The sequence below is a fragment of the Podarcis muralis genome, chromosome 9, assembly GCF_964188315.1.
Source record: "Podarcis muralis chromosome 9, rPodMur119.hap1.1, whole genome shotgun sequence".
Taxonomy (NCBI): domain Eukaryota; kingdom Metazoa; phylum Chordata; class Lepidosauria; order Squamata; family Lacertidae; genus Podarcis; species Podarcis muralis.
Window position 1 is genome coordinate 38,912,438 of NC_135663.1, and position 16,827 is coordinate 38,929,264.

Below are 16,827 nucleotides of genomic sequence, written 5' to 3' on the forward strand. Positions count from 1 at the left end.
ACAAAATGGCAGGTTAAGCAGAAGGAGAGTGCATTGTGCTCGGCCCCACTAGCAGCCCACCCAGGCATCCCTCAACAACAGAAATAGGGTATGCAGTGAGAGATGGCACCTAGGAAAATATCACAACACACTTTTTTTAAGCACCACACCCACACAATGTGCTTCCGTCGACAACTGGGTAACATGCAATTTTATGCTGGACACCCCTCCCCCCAAAAAAAACCCCCACATTAAATTCTAATTAAATGGAAGGAAAGTGGAGACTGCCATGTGGATGAGGACAACATTGTGCATATGATATGACATGAAAAACATGCATATGTAAGATGCAATAAATCCAGTTTAAATGGCCCTGTGTACACATCCTCTGCCAAAGAACACGCACCACAAGCAGAGAGAAAACAGGGCCCTATTATATTCTATGGGGGTCCCCACCCTCTTCATATTGTGTCCTAAATGTTCAAAAAGAGTTGACTTTTAAAAATTTGATCTAGGAACCGAAAACGTGTGTACTAAGAACTTCTAAACATAGAAATATGAAATATGATCATATATAGCTGGTTCAGGAACACTGAGATTGGGAACAGACTGCTATTATAACTCATAAATAAAATTATAAATAATTCCAGATACACTTATTAGCCAGGTTTTTTTTTTTCTTTTTAAAGAAAGCTGGTTCAAAGTTGTTATTTTTAAAGGAAAGGAAACGGGAATGAATGAATTCAAAGGGGGGGGGGAATATAGTATAATACCACAAATGGTGCATCAGTATTTTAAAACATACAGATATTAAAGTATTGATGCAATCTTTATGAGGCAGGAGCTCTTCCTTTCAAACAGGTGGTTTTAACATTCAAAATCAGAAATAAAAGTCTGTGAAAACAACCGAGGAATAGGTACTAGCTAATACAAAGCTATAACTAAAGCAAGCTTGATTTTTTTTCTGAGGCCTTTTATAGTTCTGTGGCTGAATAAGGAGTTCTCAAACCTGCGTACTTTAGACTCCCAATACGATTTAAAATTAGTCAAATCAGCATGGCCAATATTAGCATTTACATTAAGTGGAACACACAGAATGTCCCATTTCGGATTTATACAGAGCAACTTCTTAAGTTAAGAAATTAATTGAGGAAATTATTTTGAAGTTTCTCTCTTTGGCCCACTGGAAGAACAGCACTGACAAAAGAAAATTAGACAATCGAAATGGATCTATGGAGAGCACATCTTTGTTGATTAGGAGAGGGAAACTAGCTTAAATAGAACACCTAATAAGGTAAATAAATGTTATATGTTAAGCGTATTACTCCAGTGCTACACATATGGAACACATTATATTTTTATTCATTTACCATATGAATATTATTCCTTTTACAACATCCAACATCAAGCCTATAAGCAGTAAACAGAGCCTTGTTTTGCCTGAAATATGAAGGCCTGCATTCCATCATGGAGCACTAAACCATCCTGGTCCTTCTGGATAATTTCATGCGTATCATTTTAGTGACACCTGAGCTTGAACACAGCAACACTGAAAAGCTGCTCTTCATCTAATTTAAAACACAGCTAGCGTGCTGGCAATCTACTAAGCAAACCACCATTATAAGTATTCGTGACGGAGGTGGAAGAGGGTGTGTGATAAAGGTCAACGCACACTTCCCCACTCACTTCACATTCCAGGCGAACACTTTTAGCAAATATTTGTACACAATTCTGAAACACGAATACAAATGGGAAAATAGACTAAAAACAACCCAATCATATTTTTTTTTGGGGGGGGGATAGGAGGAGCTTTCCACTGTGAACAAGCAAGTGATTGGGACATGACATGATTCCTATACACAAAGGTGGGAACAACTCTTCCCATGAAGGGCATAGGGGGATGCATCCAACGTGGTCCTTAGTCAAGGTCCCTCCAGTGCAAGGATTTCTGCTACATCTAGATTTCATCAAAGAGAGCCTCCCTCCCACTCTCTAGAGCATATTTGGGGAGGGTGGGGGTGTGCAAAGCTGGGGGGATAAATTCCCATTGCATAAATAGAAATCCTGGTGTTCATTGGCTACTGCCCATATTAACTATCCAATAGAGAAATACTATATCTCATTGTAAGGCAACAATGGTCACTTCTAATCACATTTCTGATATGAAATACGAACCAGAAAAGCCAGCAAACTAAATAAATTCATAAACAAGGAACCCTTCTATTTCCTCGAATGGTTCTGCAGTACACATTATATGATTCAGAACTTCTGCCTTCATTCTTCCCCATCTTCTCCATTCACTTATTTTTCAAATTATAAGTAGTTATAATCCCTACTTGGACAAGAGAAAAATTCTCTATTAGAACACCTCCTCTATTTGAAGGACTATCTGGTCCAAATGTAGCAGCTAATGAAGAGTGAGGATGGGGAAATGCTCTATGTTCCTTTTACAAGAAATTACTTGGAGAACATCTGGGAGGAGATGTGATTAGTGGCATTACATTCCTTGCAATGTCCAATTGGCCCTCACTGCTGTAAAACTTGGAAAGAGATGCTTAGTGAACCATATGCATTGATGATTCAAAGGTGTAGATTGGACACAGTAAATGTGTGAAAAGGTAGGAAAACGTAACACAATCTCAGAAGACGTTCAGGTATGGAAAGTGTACTATGAAAAGTACATATATGCATCTCAGTATTGTGGTCGGAAATTTAAACGAAAAAGAAAAAGCAAGCCACACACCTAAGTGTCTGCTACATGACTATTCGACAGAATAACTACAAATAAATCTTGCTGCATTCAGTCATCACTGTTGCGTGATATTTATTTCATAAAATTTATACAGTGCTTGATTGTAAAAAAAAAAAAAAAACCTTCAAAGCAATTTGAAAAAAGATAGCAACATCAAGAAAAATTCACAACCATACATGTTAACTGAATACAGATGTACTTCGGAAGTCGAACAGAATCCGTTCCAGAAGTCCGTTCGACTTCTGAAAAGTTCGGAAACCAAGGCACGGCTTTTGATTGGTTCCCAATTGCGCAGGCGCGCCGGAAACAATAGCGGAAGCTGTGCTGGATGTTCAGCTTCCAAAAAAAGTTCAAAAACCGGAGAACTCATTTCCAGTTTTTGGTCGTCCGGGAGCCGGAACGTTCGACTCCTAAGGCATTCAGGAGCTGAGGTACGACTGTATTGACTTTTCAACAGTCACTTGTTGACGGCAAGTGATTAATCAGCATGGCTCTGCTGATTGACAACGCTTTGACAAAATATTATAAACAACCATGAAGCATGATTGAGATATGTGATTGTTCTGGAGTACAAGACTTTGATTTCTCAACACTGAAAGTAACATTTCTACCACTGACTTTGCTACATGGATTGTTTTATGGAATTTCACATCACTACCAGTAGATGTCGCTCTAGGATGCTTGATTATAGAGAGCAAAAACTTTTTAAAAGACAGAAATGGAAGCTTTAAACAAAGGATACTTCCTAAAGGCTGCAACAGTGCTAAAGTTTGACACAGCTTTCATGTCCAGTAATTTATTTTAAAGGAACCCTTTGTTGTCCAGAATACCATTATGTGTTGAAGCTGCTCATACTGAAGAAATATAAATGGCTAACACATATGTAAGCTGGTATCATATTGAATTTTCAAAGTTTAAGACAAACCATTATATGCAACAGAATAATTTAGCAACCCCATGAAAGCTTCCTCCACAAATATCTATTCTGCTTTTAGATATCTTGCTAATCCTTTTAATTCATTTTAATCTAAATGCCATTACATCTCGATTTATTGACATCTATGTAACTTAGTTCCCACCAGTGATCACTTGTAATAAAGGGTGGTGTATGAGAGAGAGAGGGGAAAAATAAATTTAATTTTTATTGATCCATCAGACCTCAAAACCTTTTCTAAAAGAGGTTCTGATCAATGCATCCTTATGGGAGGGAGTGTTCCTGGTTATCTTGGAAGAAACAGTGTACCCTGTACTGTGTGGCTCTGCCCTTGAGGGTGACTCAGAAACAGAAAATGTGGCATCTCAACTGCTCAGTGGGACAGAATATTGCCATCCCATTAAAGAACTTAACTGGCTGTCAATTAACTACCAGGCTAAGTTCAAGGAGCTGGTATTACCCCTTATATGAGCAACCAGTCACTGTGCTCTGCAAAAGATACATCACAACAAGAAGTTCATTCCACATGACATCAAAATTGGGCCTAGTGTGGCAGCACCTTATCCTTTGGATCTCCCTCCTGTTACATATCAGATGGGCACCATTTTGTCTTTTTGGCGACTGCTAAATACTTCCCTGTTGCAAAAAACATTCTAACCAAAGATTTTTGTCCCAGTCAGCAACCGTATTGGATTTGAAATTGTAGAGAGATAGTAATAATAATAGTTCTCTTGCATACCCCCCTCTCTCTCTATCCCCCCCCTCTCTCTCTCTCACACACACACACACACACACAAACAATGACAAAGATATTTTCTTATCTTCTTTCCTTTGGAGGTAATGGTCTAGGTTACAGATAAAATATGAAATGTATATACATTTAGATTATTTTACCCTCCCAAAAGACTGTTCAGTTAAAATTTCTTTGGTCTAAGAGATTTGAAACAATTTACCGTATTTTTCTGTGTATAAGACTAGGTTTTTCCCCTTAAAAATAATGTCAAAAATTAGGGGGAGTCTTATACACGGATACATCTCTCCCCCCACCCCCATTTTCTTAAATATGAATCTCCCAAAATAGGAGGCGTCTTATACATGGGGGTGTCTTATAGACGGAGAAATACGGTATTTCTTTTGCCTGTATGGCTGGCTAGTATGACAACTCTTCATAGATGTGAAGGATATTGTCCATTTCATTTCATTCATTCATTTACTATTTGCATTTGTTTCTCACAAAAAAGTCTCAGAGTGACTTAACCTACAGGGCTTCACAGAAGCAGAATTATTTGCTGGGATAAACAGTATGCCCTGCAGTAACCACACTCAAGAAATATGGAAAACCAAGGGGCTGCCCCAAACAAGAAATGTGCCCCTGTTCAGCAATTCAGGTATAACAGTACCGAAATATCATATGCAACAAGTCTGCCATTTACAAAAAAACACACCCCAAAACAGTAATTAACAACAAAGGCCTTCCTTACCACTTGGGCTATCACCAATGCAATTGGTTTTGCCATTCCAGTACCACAGTAGCAACGTTGCATCACGAGACCCTGAGAGAATGTAACAGTTTCCTCCAATGTAGGATTCGGAGCGAGAAAGACAGGTGACAACATCCCAGTGTCCAAACACTACTTGCATCAGTTTCCCTGGAATATACAAAACACATTTTTTTATTCAACCATTAGCCAATATATAAATCTAGACATATAACAGTGCACTTCGGATAAGGTATATAAATATGTGAAGCTTCCTTATACTGAATGAGATCACATATATCTATCTATCTATCTATCTATCTATCTATCTATCTATCTATCTATCTATCTACATCTCTATCTATCTATCTTTCTATCTATCATCTATCTATCTATCATCTATCTATCTATCTATCTATCTATCTATCTATCTATCTATCTATCTCATAAATGTCCATTCAAAAAGACAGTGGCTCTCTAGCCCCAAGATCTACCAACTAGGACCAGGTGAAAAAGACATAATTTTGGAATGAAATAATTCTGACACCCAGAATATGCACACACAGGGCTATAAAACCACATAACTTCAATAACTTTTACCTGAGCTTGTTTTTCCATTTCTTCCTTTCCATGCCTTTTATTTCTTGTGATATGACTTAGATTGTATCCCTAAGGGGCAGGGGCTCTTTTACTATGTTTTTTGTAAGCCACTCTGGGATCCTTTTGGGCTATAGTGTGAGGTATGAATGCCACTGCATTGGTACTCAGAAATTATTCCCAATATCTGGGTAATTTGATGTAGATCTAGAATCAGATCTGCAACATTGCACCTTCTTAATAAAAAACACTTATATTATAGTCTAGTTGTAGGGAATCTGTGGCGCCAGACTTCCATCTTCCCTAACCACTGGCCATGCTAGCTGGGGCTGAAAGACGTTGAGAGTCGGACAACATCTAGATGCAGGCACCCCCAACCTTCAGCCCTCCAGATGTTTTGGACTACAATTCCCATTATCCCTGACCACTGGTCCTGTTAGCTAGGGATCATGGGAGTTGTAGGCTAAAACATCTGGCGGGCCACAGGTTGGGGATGCCTGAATCTAGAGAGTTACACATTCCCAATCTCTGTTGTAGCCTCTTTTTACTCTACTCAGACATTTTAACTTTTAGTTTGTTTGTTTTAAGCGGTTAAAAGTCATTGAAATGCTAAAATTGTCCCCAGATTTCTTTTTATCATGCCAGCCAACAAAACAATAGCACTCAAATAGAGGTATTGTTTTAATTATCCTAGATTTTTTTAAAAATCCATTTAGTACTTGCAGTTTATATATAAATATGTTCCAGTTTGCATTGGTATGAATTTGATACAATGTATGTAAGCAGAAAGCATCTATGCATGTTATTATGAAGAACCAAACATATTGAAAGGGCTCTGGGTTAGGAGTAGAATTCTGCGCACACAGATGAAACATTGAATCATCCTGCAAGTTCCTAGCCAGCATAGGGCAGACTAACTGCAAGATATAAAATCATAATAATTCTCCTTCCAAAAGGCTTTTTGAGGTGTTCACACTTTATTTATTTATTTATTTATTTATTTATTTATTTATTTATTTATTTATTTATTTTTAAAGTCTCTTCAAGAATGCTTGCAATGTGATAGAGTTGTAGCCAAAAGCTTTTCTTGCCTCCCTAGATCAGGACCATGAAACATATTGTTCATCCATCATTTATTCACCCTTTTCCAGTTAGTTTGTGAACTCTAGCCCATGAAAAAGCTTCAATAAATCTTTATTTAAGGCACCGCAAGACTCATTTGTTTTAATTTCTCAATTAACACAACGTAATAACTGTTTCTTTGAAAAGGTATGATGTTTTCATCTCACTTAGTTTTTGCTTTTAGTTCCAATGCAATGGGTCAGTGCATCTGGCTATTAATCAGGTTAGTGGTTCGAGCCCACCCCATGAATGGCTGTGGACACGGTTTCCTGCATGGCAGGGGGTTGGACTAGATGACCCCTGGGGTCCCTCCTGACTCTACAATTCTGTGATTCTACAATATTCTCTGTTTTCAAACCTCAGTCAGCAGCTTCTCAAACATTCATTTTGCTTTTGTTAAGAAACAGGAAACGGCCTTATACAGAGTCAAACCATTGCTCTGTTTAGCTTAGTATTCTCTGCTCCAGATGTGAAGAAACTTTGGCCCTCTAGGTGTTCCAGCTCACAACACCTCCCCTCTAGGAAGAGGAGAGGCTTTGCTGAAATACAACTCACACTGGCCATTGGCCATACTTTCAGGGGCTGATGGGAGTTGTTCATCAACCTCTGGAGGGGAAGAAGGTTCCCCACACCTGCTCAAACACACTGACTGGCAGTGACTCTCAAGAGTTTCAGATAGGGATCTTTCCTTGGAGATGCCAAGGATTGAACCGGATACCTTTTTTATTCAAAGCACATGCTCTGCTAGCCTGCTACAAAGCTTCCCCAAGAGGCATGGGGCAACAGAAATCACTCTGTCCAGCCACCTTTCTTTGTTCAATTACTTACTGATAATTTTGTAAGACAGCCTTAACTTTTTTTTGCTTTAATACTACTCCAGCATTTTACATCATACTATCAGTGATTGCTCATTGTGCACTAGGACATCCTTTTTTGACAGAACAAATTTTCTAGTTAATGTTTTATATGACAGCTGTACTGCAAATAATAAAACAGGGGAAAAGTTTTTGCACTACTGAATTGAAAAAGTTGTCTGAAAATAACATCCACCACTACAATATGGTTTTATTGTGGCTCTGCTGTTCCAGCCAAACTCAGAGAGTGTGATTTATGCTCAAGGTATTTCCTGTTATACCCCCCCTCCCTTGAAATATAATAAGGAAAAGATTCTTTTAGCGTAAGTGCTAAAATATAATTGAATTCAACACTTGTGATAGCTTGCCATTACCTATTACTGATCACATCATCTTCTGTTCATTTCTCCCCCTCACACTCAACTCAGAAAATGTATTTGCATGGGGTATTAACCAAATATAAAAGTACAACCAGCTATTATTTGCATGTATCTTTTAAAAAATAAATTAAATAGAAGAGTAAGCTGGTTTAAAAATGGAAAAAACAGCAAAACTAGATTTTGTTTTCTATTATATTTCCTAATTGCTTATCAATCAATTAGTATAATCTTAAATAGGACTTTTCCATTGCACTAGATAGAAAAAGAAAAAAGAGCAAAAGTAGATTTTGCATTCTATTACAGTGGTACCTCTGGTTAAGTACTTCGTTCCGGAGGTCTGTTCTTAACCTGAAACTGTTCTTAACCTGAAGCACCACTTTAGCTAATGGGGCCTCCTGCTGCCACCATGCTCCCGGAGCACGATTTCTGTTCTCATCCTGAAGCAAAGTTCTTAACCCGAGGTAATATTTCTGGGTTAGCGGAGTCTGTAACCTGAAGCGTATGTAACCTGAGGTACCACTGTATATTTCTTAATTGCTTATCAATCAGTTATCATCATCTAAAATAGGACTTTCCCACTGTACACTTAATAGTGCTGCGGTAGATATTAATGTTAATCTTTTTCATTTAAAATTATACGAGATGATCAAACTAATTTTGTCCCCCTGATGTCTTAACTGGCCGTCTCCACCCCCATCATTCAACCTGGAAACTGAGATCCAGCTCCGAGGGTCTTCTGGAGGTTCCCTCATTGCAAGAAGTGAGGTTACAGGAATCAGGCAGAGGGCCTTCTCAGTAGTCGAACCACCCTGTGGAACTCTCTCTCTCACCAGACTTTTAGAAGACACCTGAAGGAAGCCTTGTATAGGGAAGGTTTTAACATATTTGATGTTTTACTGTGTTGGATGTTTTATTTTGTTGGAAGCTGCCCAGAGTGGCAGTCAGATGGGTGGCATATAAATAAATCATCGTCATCACAGGAAGCTGGTTTCTTTGTTTTATATGGCATTTGGGATCCAGATGATCACAAACAGAATTCTATTCACGGAACAGGGCTTTCCAGCCCCTTTTCCAAAGTGGAACCCACTATAGCCAATTAAAATTTGCTCTTGTGTTCTAGGTGCCTCCCAGAAAAGTGGTGGGATAAGACACAGAGAAGTGCAATGGGAATGGAGAATTAGTGGAAACTGGCTGGGGAAACTTGCACTAGCCAAGACTCATGCTACTTTGGAACCAAGCTTGACCATTCAATACATCTATATTATTTCAGTGTTATAAAGCTTGCTAAAAATTCACTTCTAAATTTACACAATGCCTTCTATCACCATTTGCTAATCATTTAAAAAAAAGAAAGAAAGAAAAAGCAAAATAGCCATCTGAATAAAGAGTGCTGTTTAAAGAACTGCAGTCAGGAACATTCAGTAAACATAACGCAGCATTGCTTTAAATGGGATAATAAAAGGGAAGAAAAAGGTATATTTTGTTTTTAAATACACATACGCTTACTATTAATAATTGATTCATGTGGAAAGAACAAAGTGATTCAGCTTCACACTCCCTCCCTTATTTAGTCAGTTGAGTGCAAGAGAGCACATGTGTCTCAAATAGGGCATTTTGAGAGTTATTAAGCACATGTCCAAGGACACATTTAATAGCAACATTTTTATGTTCCAGTTTAACTAATATGCGTTAGCCTAGTCTCACATATGTAGCAGAAGTTGGAGGGAATGGTAGTAGAACAGACGAGCATTGACTGTGGGTGAGCAATTTTTAATGCTTTAAAACATTTCCATGCAAGTAGAAAACTAGCGCAGCAGGAACCTGGGTGGGCTAGAACCTTTCATCAGATGGACTAGCTTGTGGAATTCTTTGGTTTTAATTTGCAATGTGTTTTCTAATTGGGGCTGCTATTTTAAAGTGGTGTTTCCCGTCTGCAGCAGGAAAGGGGTACAGTTCACTCTTCAATAATCTCCTTGAATAAATCTGCTTGGTTTCCTCTTTTTTCCTCTTTTTCTCTCTGTGTGTCATATACATCAGACTGAGAGCCTGTGAGCGGGGAATGGTTTATCTTTTAAACTCTGAACGAGATTTTGAGTTGCAAAGGAGAATGCAAACAGTCAGCAAAACCTTCTCCAAAGTTTTTGAAATGAATCCAGTACCTGTATCTGTAGAGTACACCCGGAAACTTTTGTCCCAAAAACCACAGACCAGGATGTAGCGATTATCAGAAGTGATGACAAAACACTGGGAATGGACTTGAATACTTTGATCTAGGAGATCCGTAATTTGTCTCTTGTGCATACCCGTATTGCTGGCTAGAAGGGGATGAAGGAGGGGAGACAAAAGAGAAAATAATTATTTAACACAGTAGCAAATCGAGTTTTAATTTCTTGTCAAACTGATGCACACACATTCATGCTTGTTCCTTCCCTCTTACCCACCCCCAATCCTTTCACTTCTTTCCCACCGTTTTGCTACAATTTCCCCATCTTATTGTCAAGCACATTCTATAAGCCTCTAGTTACATACCAATGGCATTTCCAAAGTATGCATATCCAGCAGAATCAACCAGGTGAGTTATAACTCTGGCAGATACATATTAGGACAATTATCAACCTTGATACGCCACTGGTTTTACTCAGAAACATTCTGGGAGTTAATACCAGATTCACCAGAACTTCAGTGATACTGGGTTGTATATTGAAATCTGTGCCCTTCCAAATGGAATATCATACTCTATACACCACTATAAAGTGCTGATGTGAAAAAATATTATACTTTATTTTCAAAAGGTATTAATATAAACAGATGGTGATGTTTGTGTGTATGGTTACTTAATAAACTGCACTGTTAACTTCACTTTGTTACACTTGCTTGAAACATAAATGTTTAAATTATAAATCACTTTAAATGTCATGGCAAATGCAATACAGGGTTCCTGCTCTTTTTCAGAGGATAGTAATGTGAGTTTCAGTTCCTCCCACTATTCAAACCTAAAGCAAATTTCCCTATACCACTGCTGCTTCCCCTCTAACACTCCTCAACTAGGCAGTGAGGGCTACATGAGTAGTCTTCATGCAAATCATGACCTCTTTCCTCCAAAGTCTGTCACAAACTCTGCTGCAGTCTTCTCCAGGGTCCAGGAACCACCATTATCTCAGGTTCTCTGCAATCCCATTGGCCCTTGAGTGCAAAACTCTCCTGAAGACAGTCCCTCGTCACAAGTTCTTCCTCACAGACCTTCTTCCTCAGCTTTAGCCAATGATTTCGGCTCTTGATTCCTCTCAGCTTCTCTGAGCTACTTCTTAACTCCCTTGATGTCTACTGCCTGACTCCAGCTTCCAGCCCTTTCTTGAGCTAACCAACAGCCAAACACACCAGACTCCCATGTGCTCTCCTTGGCCTGACATCTTGAGTCATCCCCTCAACAATAATTCAAATTTGTGTGAAATCCTGCTCCCTGATTGGCCTGTAACTGAGCAGAATGTCTATAAAGCAGAAACCTGACTCACAGGGCTATCACTGGTTTTTAAAGGGCAAGAGTTAAACTATCATTTAGGCCCTCTGCTGATACTCTCTTATCTCCACAGTTCTCTGTAGAAACAAATGACAGTTTACAGAAAGTTAACCCTTAAATTCAACAATGTGTTAATCTCCTTTTAAAAAGGAGTGCTGTGCTTTGTTTTTAAAATAAAAAACTTTACCTCCTAATAAGTAGACATCCACGAATGGTATTATACAAGTATTGCACATTTTAAAATGTGCAATATAAGGCTTTATGTAATTGAATGTGTGTATGGGTATATTTTAAACTATTCCATTCCTTGGGGAACTCATTATGAATCAAATAGCTCTGACTTTAAATATGATTTTTGTTTAGGGTGCCTACTGCATACTGTGTTATTGTATGTACACCCATATATTTTACAGTGAAAGGTGGTCTATAAATGTCCTAACAAATAAATAAATGGTTGAAGACATAATTTCTTGATACAACTAAAACATTATCACTTGAACCAGGGATAGCAGCGTACAATATAGCTTTTAGGCTGACTAAATGTAAAACTACTTGAATGTCTGGATGTACATTTGTGCATTTGCATTGAAATGCAGAGGGGAATGCACATTAGCATCATAACTCTGTAATGTAGCCAAAGGTTACATTCATTGACTATGACAATCTGTATTATATAAACTAGTCAGCTAAATAGACCCAGTCTGCAGGTAACACTAAGCCAAACTATGACTTAGTGTAAGCATGTTGGCTCCTGGAGAGGAGATCATAGCAGTTTGGGTCTGACTATGGTCCTCCTGCAAGTATGCTGCTGTGAGATTAGCCATGGTTTAGTTTAGCATGTCATCCAGACTAGAGTTTGTTGTTTGTCTTGCTCCAGACAAACTACAAGCTGTAACCGAGGTGGCAAAGAGGATGCAATTTCCTATGAGCCCATACACTTCTTTGTTCATGCTAAGCCATAGTTTGGCTTAGCGTTATGAGCGAATGGAGCAACAGTGCACCTTCCAACAATTTTCATGTAGTTATTACACATCACCAATCATGGCACATATATCAGTATTCATATGTGCATATACTAATAATCAATTACCACTTAAGAAATTTTTCACTAGCTATAGTAGTTATATTAAGATTCATATACACTTTGACTAACGTGAAATAATGTGACAAAATATTTTGTGACAATTGCCTTGGTCTTTAAATGTAAATATTCTGATTATTTGCATTCAATAACTAAAGAGCTTATAAAAGGAAGGTTTGAGAAATCAAGCTACAGATGAATTTTGAGGTGATTATGAAAATAAATTTTGTGCTCTTCTAAAGTTAAATCATAGAAGAAGAGAAAAAATTGTATTTGCTAAGTAATGCCTTTCAGAACTGTAATACATACAAATTCACAAGCTATAATGAATTATGGTGGCCAAACTGCAAATGCCTAAAACAAAGGTTTGCAAACAAACAAGCCCTTCTTCTTGGTAATAAGAATTACCACCACCATAATAGGCTCACTTGGAAGTAGAATGCATTATAATGATTTATCTAGCTGAGAAACAATATCCTTACTTTCCTGATTGTGATCCTGAAGTCTGCCATACCCTAGAAAAACGGTAGAATACTAGTACCTGAACACTAAAAATGGCTGAGCAATATATTTCGACTTTGGAACTGTTCTGCAATTACACATTAATTCCCTCAGCCTGAACAGCAGGCCTGTGAAGAAAGGATTGATCTCCCTTAATGATGAAATTCTGGCACCACAGTTTTATTTTTCACAACACAGTGCTGTTAAGAATCCCACTGTTATTATGAAAATTTCCTCAGCAAAAGAGCTCCATCGCATTACTGGCGCACCAATTCATCATAACATGCCTCGCTCTTGCTCATCAACAAGTCTGAGTGATGAAAAGACCCAATATTATCCTGACAGTACTTCATGCGCATTCTCAATCACACATTATTACGGCATCCATATTAATTTTCACTGACACACGTCCTAGGCCTGTTCAAATTAGGCAAACCAATGAGGGGGAGTTGATGAAATACCAGCATAGCGACAGCTCATTGCATTCCAATTTGCATGCAAATGGTTTATCAGGAAAATTCCATTCCCAGCAACCAGCAAGTGAAAAACAACCGTAATCTACACTTCAGGGCCACCATACAGAGCTTAATGAATCGCAAAGAGAGAAGGAAGTGACAGACCTATGAGAGGATCGATTTCCACTGGCAGCTGGTATGGCTGGTCCTGTACAGCACCTTGATGAGCTAGAATGCACGAGAGAAGATTTAAAAACTGTGTTACTTTCAGGCATTAAAACCATGGAAAATCCTATAAATCAAACACTATATGCCATTGTTTCCCTGTGGAAGCTTCATCCATTTATTGAACACCATCAACAAAAAAATCCAGGTGCTTTCAAGGACTGTTTATTACATTTATTTTAGATTATTGCTATTCTCAATGTGTACCATCATCAGAGGCTCCAGCTCTGGACCATAAGCTATAGCAGATGCTTGACCAGCAGCCTCTCATGTTGCAACAAAACAAAATTAAGTGGTAAAGAGCACTGAAAACAAAATGTGACAACCATCTGCTGACTGTGGCAAATATTATTTCCTCCATTAAAAGAAAAAATACTTTGAATAGTACCACACAAAGGATTTTTAAAAAATATATATATATCTTACTTTATGATGGAGAAAAGGATTTCGCTCACACTATATTAAATATTCTATTCATCATGGGAAACCTGCATACATGAACTTCAAGAGACATTTGTGAGCACCAGAATTTTATGCAAATGTATGAACATTTCTTTTGTAACTGAAACGTTCATGTTTTGCTGATGCTAAACACATTTCCCCCCCTCAGAGCTCCACTTCAAAATATCAATGAAAGCTTCCGGAAATGGAAGCTAACATAATAAAAATCATGTGTGCAATATCTCGCATTTTCACATGTACCTTGCAAAGCATATGCTTATTATAAAACCAGCATTGCTGGAATGATTACAGAGTTGTTATGGAATTCAGAAGTCCTGCTTCAGCAAAATCTGAATAAATGATGACACAATGTAAGTTTCTACCCTATATGGACATAATGGGTAGTAACGTGCTTAAACTGACAAGTTACCAAAATGAAGTAGGTGTACAATTTTACTTGCACATGTAAAGAGCCACGTTAGTACGCCTCCTTGTCCTTGCGTTCTTTGCAAAAGTAGTTTTTATTTAGTACCACAATTGTGATAGGAATTTTGTAACAAGCTCTGAACAAGAACTCTGTCTTGTGGTTTATAAGCTTAACAGCCAGACAGATCAAAAATGAAAGGGGGGAAAATAACATTTGATAAAGAAGTGAAAAGGCTAAGGGGTAATGAAGGTTTAATGGGTAATAGGTAGTACAGAACAGTGAACATTGCTGAATAGGAGATGACTTGGGGGACAAATTGCTCCAAGGAACAGCAAGGAAAAGAAGTGGGAAAGTGGGAAATCAGGAGATACAGAGGTTGCTATATTTGTTTGCTAAAACTCACTATTCAAATTTAAACAGACAGAGGACCAAGGATGGTCTTTTTGCTATCCTGCTGCAAGGCAGGCCACTATAATTCAAAAGTGTGAATTCTGGTCATAGATCTGATTCTAGAAATTTCTAAAAATTATAGCATTGCCAGTTGTTTTGTTAGGCAAATTAATTTACTTATTATAAAAAGTATTTGGCAGCTAATCTTTGAGCTTTGAAGTCTACTTATTCTACAGAACAAGGTATGTATCTTGTAGGGCAGTTACAGCATTTTATTGTTATATAGAGATAGGCTACATTATTAGGTTTTCTTGTGCAATTCCTTTATAACACTGCTCTGAAAGGTTTTCTAATGACTAGAATATTTCAAAAACGTAATTCTAAAATTGCTATTAACAGAACCTGAAATAGAAGGGAACTAATTACCAGATCATTTTATGATTGTGATTATGATTTATTAATTTCTATAGCCCCAAAGATCACAGGGCAGTTCATACCCTGCCAAAAAAACAAACAAATTGAGAACACAAAATACATAATAAAAGCAGGAATAAAAACAAAAACAAACCAATAACTCCCCATCTCATGAACACATTTAAAGGGCCATAGAATGTTAATCAGTCAAAGGCCTGGTTGTAGAGAATTTTTTTCACCTGCCACCTAAAGATATGTAATGAAGACACCTGGTGAGCCCCGCTGTGGAGTGCACAGGGGGGCCACCACAGATAAGGCCCATTTATGTGCTTCAACCCTCTGAACCTCTCACGAAGGAGGCACATAAAGAAGAGCCTCAGTTGATGATTGCAGGGTCTGGGTTGGTTTATACGAGGAGATGCTGTCCTTGAGGTATTGTGGTCTTGAGCCGTTTAAGGCTTCACAGGTCAAAAGCAGCACTTTGAATTGGGCCCAGAACTTATTTGTCAGCCACTGCAGTTGGGCCTTCTTGCCCCAGTGATCAAACTGGATGCCGGATCCTGAACCAGCTTCGGATGTCTTTTTAGATATTAATAGGCATGCATCCTTCACAGTCCTCCAATCCCAGGAATGACTTTCTAGAGGTACAGTGGGAAGGATGGGAAGTTCCACTTTCATAATGGAACTTCGCTTGTGGTTCCTAAGACCCAACCCATTACAAACAAGCATGCATCATCTTTGACACATAAAATCAGCCCAACTTGCTGTTTATATCTTAACTTGCTTAGTATTTCCATACTTACCAGGAAGGTTGTGCCACTTATTCACAGCAAACAGTCGATTAGCAGTGACGGTAATCACAGCAGGATTTGCCAAACCAGGCTGGGTGTTGGCTGCTACATGCGTTACAGGGGAGTTTGATGGAAATTTTAGGACCATGATGACATCTTGCTGAGCTTGGTCTGTGAACATCAATGGACTCTGCAGGAGGAGATACTGTTGAGTGGGCACAACAAGACCCCAACCACACGGAAAAAAGGAAAGACAAAGGAGGAAGAAAGAAAGGACAGGACAAAAGAAGGAAGACCCAATTAAAACAAGCAATAGCCACCGCAAATGAATGCCAATGCAGTAATTTTTGACAGGCCCATGGAAACTATCATTTTATTGAACACCTTGAGGTTGTTTTCCTTAATTACATATAGAGCGAAAAAAATATTAAGAAGCCAACATTTGTAGCAAGTCATTGGCCCCATTTAAAAGTTTCCAGTTGCCTGTAT

General features: G+C 38.3%; 1 protein-coding gene across 7 annotated transcripts in view; it reads right to left on the reverse strand.

Moving 5' to 3' along the window:
- Positions 1–16,827, reverse strand: part of LRBA (LPS responsive beige-like anchor protein) — a 359,792-nt gene that overhangs the window by 16,608 nt on the left and 326,357 nt on the right. For 5 of the 7 annotated variants that reach the window (XM_028742867.2, XM_028742865.2, XM_028742864.2 and 2 more), the window contains 4 exons: positions 16,351–16,543; positions 13,816–13,878; positions 10,256–10,411; positions 5,147–5,314 (listed from right to left, as the gene is read on the reverse strand). In XM_028742867.2, coding sequence (XP_028598700.2) covers positions 5,147–5,314; positions 10,256–10,411; positions 13,816–13,878; positions 16,351–16,543 — 580 coding nt within the window. The remainder of the gene's footprint in view (positions 1–5,146; positions 5,315–10,255; positions 10,412–13,815; positions 13,879–16,350; positions 16,544–16,827) is intronic. The other 2 variants (XM_028742869.2, XM_028742868.2) reach the window with 1 other exon arrangement.